Source organism: Etheostoma cragini, chromosome 2 (genome assembly GCF_013103735.1).
Source record: "Etheostoma cragini isolate CJK2018 chromosome 2, CSU_Ecrag_1.0, whole genome shotgun sequence".
Classification (NCBI taxonomy): domain Eukaryota; kingdom Metazoa; phylum Chordata; class Actinopteri; order Perciformes; family Percidae; genus Etheostoma; species Etheostoma cragini.
The window spans coordinates 29,321,275-29,324,671 of NC_048408.1; the positions used below are offsets into that span (position 1 = coordinate 29,321,275).

General features: G+C 49.9%; 1 protein-coding gene across 1 annotated transcript in view; it reads right to left on the minus strand.

The window, feature by feature from the left end:
• The window catches only part of wipf2a (WAS/WASL interacting protein family, member 2a), a gene marked incomplete at its 5' end in the record, with an annotated part of 23,820 nt that extends 21,071 nt beyond the window's left edge, over window positions 1-2,749 (minus strand). The window contains 2 exons of the mRNA XM_034884009.1: window positions 227-478; window positions 2,047-2,749. Coding sequence (XP_034739900.1) covers window positions 227-478; window positions 2,047-2,749 — 955 coding nt within the window. The remainder of the gene's footprint in view (window positions 1-226; window positions 479-2,046) is intronic.
• Between the last annotated feature and the right edge of the window lie 648 nt (window positions 2,750-3,397).

Below are 3,397 nucleotides of genomic sequence, written 5' to 3' on the forward strand. Positions count from 1 at the left end.
TATTAGGGGACCACTAAGGTCCATATAAAAGAGACTTCAGATACAGTATTAGGGGACCACTAAGGTCTATATAAAAGACTTCAGATACAGTATTTGGGGTCCACTAAGGATTATAGCATCCAAAGACACCATGCCATGGGACCACCCCCTTAAAATGTTCGACACACAAAAGTATAAACTTCAGGCCGTGGAGACTCCGCACCACCATGAATCCAGCTTGACTCACCTACAAGGGACTTGGAGGAGGAGATGGAGGAGTGGCCGTTCCGGATCGGCGGGGGCGGTGGAGGAGGTCCAGCCGGAGTTCGGGTGGAGGAGGTTGACGAGACGGAGGAGGAAGAGGAGGAGAGAGGTGGAGGCGGTTTACCCACTCGGGTGAGGGACTCTGACACCGCAGAGCTGTGGCCGCGGTAGGGGGGCGGGGGAGGGGGGGCGTCCCGACTGCCATTACGAGACCCGGAGGGGGGCACCTGGGGCGCTGCAAGGAACACAGACGATCAGGATTACATGGATGATGCAAGAAACACTTTGAGGAAAAAAAAAAAAACTATAAAAGAGCAACAACGCTGCACCAGGCTAAACCTTGGAACCAGGGTCCAAAGCTAGCCCTGGACCCTGGTCCAGACGCTGGTAAAATAAGCAAGTGGCTTTTGTCCACTCCGCTCCTTCTGCATGGACCTCTTTGCAAAAAGACTTGAAATTATCTGACCTTATTTCCTTAAATGCTTTGAAATGCAGACTGAGAGAACCTGAAATGACCCGTTTACATTGTAAATTTTTTAATTATCTTTGTTGTATAACTTCTCTAAATGTAATTGTTGTGTTCTTGCCTCTTGGTCAGGACTCGCTGAGTCTCAGTGGCTGGTAGACTTCCTTCACTCACCAGCCCCCAAAAAATAGTAATCTATTAAATGGCTGGTAATAAAATTTGATCATTAACTAACCGGAACAAAAAGTTAATATTGGACTGGAAACTGGACTTGAAACTTAAAAATACTCAAATGCTCGCCTGCATGTCAACGCTGAGAATCCATCACTGAATTCATTCATTATTCTAGTGAATGTTTTAGGAATTATGCATAAAGAACAAGCTAACATACCCTCTGCAGTACTCTTAAATACCCCTAGGGGAACCACTGCTCCACATTATAGATGGTGCCGCGCAATATATTGTTTTTTTTAAGTCATCATCTGCGATATATCACGTAAGACAGTGAGATTTTTTGTGTTTGTAGACAGAAATTTCATCAAAAAATAACTGCACGTAACTTTTTTTTAATAAAATGGTGCCTCATATTTAATTCAATGTTTAAATTGTTCAATAAAAAAAATGTTGGAAATGATTTCCTTCCATTTGTTTTAAATCAAACAAGCAATTTGTTGTGTATACGCATGTGTGTTTATTTATCGCAAGTAATGGCATTATCTAAATATTTAACATCGTTATTGCATGTCGCGTATTTTCCTCACGTCGCGAAGCCTTAATTATAGTAATTAAACCCACAGTTTCACATACTGTGACGGTGATTTGACATCGCGTGATGTTCAGATGTTTCCAGCAGCTCCAGCGGAGTCTGACACCAAGACCTGGTCCAGTATCAGCGAGAAAACGGCTCCGACGGAGGAGGATTTAGAGAGCGAGGGCAGTGACGTTGAGGGGGAAGATAGTGAGGAGTTTGGGAGGGAGGATGTCTTCATCATAATCTACCACTTCCTCTCAAAACATCTCTTAAAAAATCATAAACAAACGCACACGTATGTCTGGTTGATTGACATGATTTTCAGCAAACTACGGTACATTTTGGTGGTTACGGGGCTTTAAATAGCCAACAAGACCCGCCTCCTGTGCATTTGAACCAATGAAAGTGCGTCTCTGCTGCATGCGTCATGAAAAGACCGACGAATACAGAACGGCACAGACGCGTTAATGCAAAATCTGCCGTATGAGCAGTGACTTTTAACCTGTAAAAGACGTGAATACTGAGAGTTGTGTGTGTGTGTGTGTGTGTGTGTGTGTGTGTGTGTTTACGGTGCAGGTGGTTGTACCTGTTCTGCGTCCAGGTGGCTCTCTGGCGGGTGGTGGTGGTCTGCCGGCCTGCTGGGAGGACGCGGATGGAGACGGAGAGGGAGGGGGTGGAGGAGCCTGGCTGCGTCCTTGGCTGCCCCCTCCCGATGTGTGTTTTTTGTGCAGCGAGTTGTGCCTCTGTGGCAGCTCCGGAGCCCCGCCCCCCCCGTCTACGGCGGACCCCCCGTTGGAGACGTTGCCCAATGCGTGCGGTCTGTACGGAGGTGGAGGAGCTGAGGAGCCGCCCGTCTGCGGTCTGTTGGAAGACGGAGGAGGCTTCACGGAGCTGGGAGGGGTCGGGCCTCTGCTGGGCATCGGTGGGAGGGGCTTGTCTCTGCTGTATGACGAGGACGAGGCGGGTGGAGCTTGTGCTTTCTGAGTCGGGGCGGGCGGAGCGTTGCTGCGGCCTCCTCTGTTGAAGGGTGGAGGAGGCGGCGGGGCAGAGGTGCTGTGCTTCATCCCGCCGCCTGTGGACGAGCTGTTGGTGTTGTTGGGGGGGCGGGAGATGTCGGGCAGCGAGGGCCGGTGGGAGGGACGGTGCTCCGGTGGAGACGGCTTGTTGGCCGGGGAGGGCGAGGGGGACCGGCCCGGTGGGGGGCGAGGGGCCGCAGACCGGGACCCCGGGGGCCGAAGGGCGGACCTGCCCACCGTGCCGCCCGCTGGACCATCTGGGTGAAGGACAAAGACGAGAGATGGTGTTCAGGACAAAGACGAGAGATGGTGTTCAGGACAAAGACGAGAGATGGTGTTCAGGACAAAGACGACAGATGGTGTTTAGGACAAAGACGACAGATGGTGTTTAGGACAAAGACGACAGATGGTGTTTAGGACAAAGACGACAGATGGTGTTTAGGACAAAGACGACAGATGGTGTTTAGGACAAAGACGACAGATGGTGTTTAGGACAAAGTCGAGAGATGGTGTTTAGGACAAAGACGACAGATGGTGTTTAGGACAAAGACGACAGATGGTGTTTAGGACAAAGGCGAGAGACTGTTCAGGACAAAGACGAGAGACGGTGTTTAGGACAAAGACGAGAAATGGTGTTCAGGACAAAGGCAATAGACGGTGTTCGGGACAAAGGCAAGAGATGGTGTTCAGGACAAAGGCAAGAGATGGTGTTCAGGACAAAGACGAGGGACGGTGTTCAGGACAAAGACAAGAGATGGTGTTCAGGACAAAGACGAGGGACGGTGTTCAGGACAAAGACAAGAGACGGTGTTCAGGACAAAGGCGAGAGATGGTGTTCAGGATAAAGACTAGAGACGAGAGACGGTGTTAAGAACAAAGAGTAGAGATGGTGTTCAGGACAAAGACTAGAGACGAGGGATG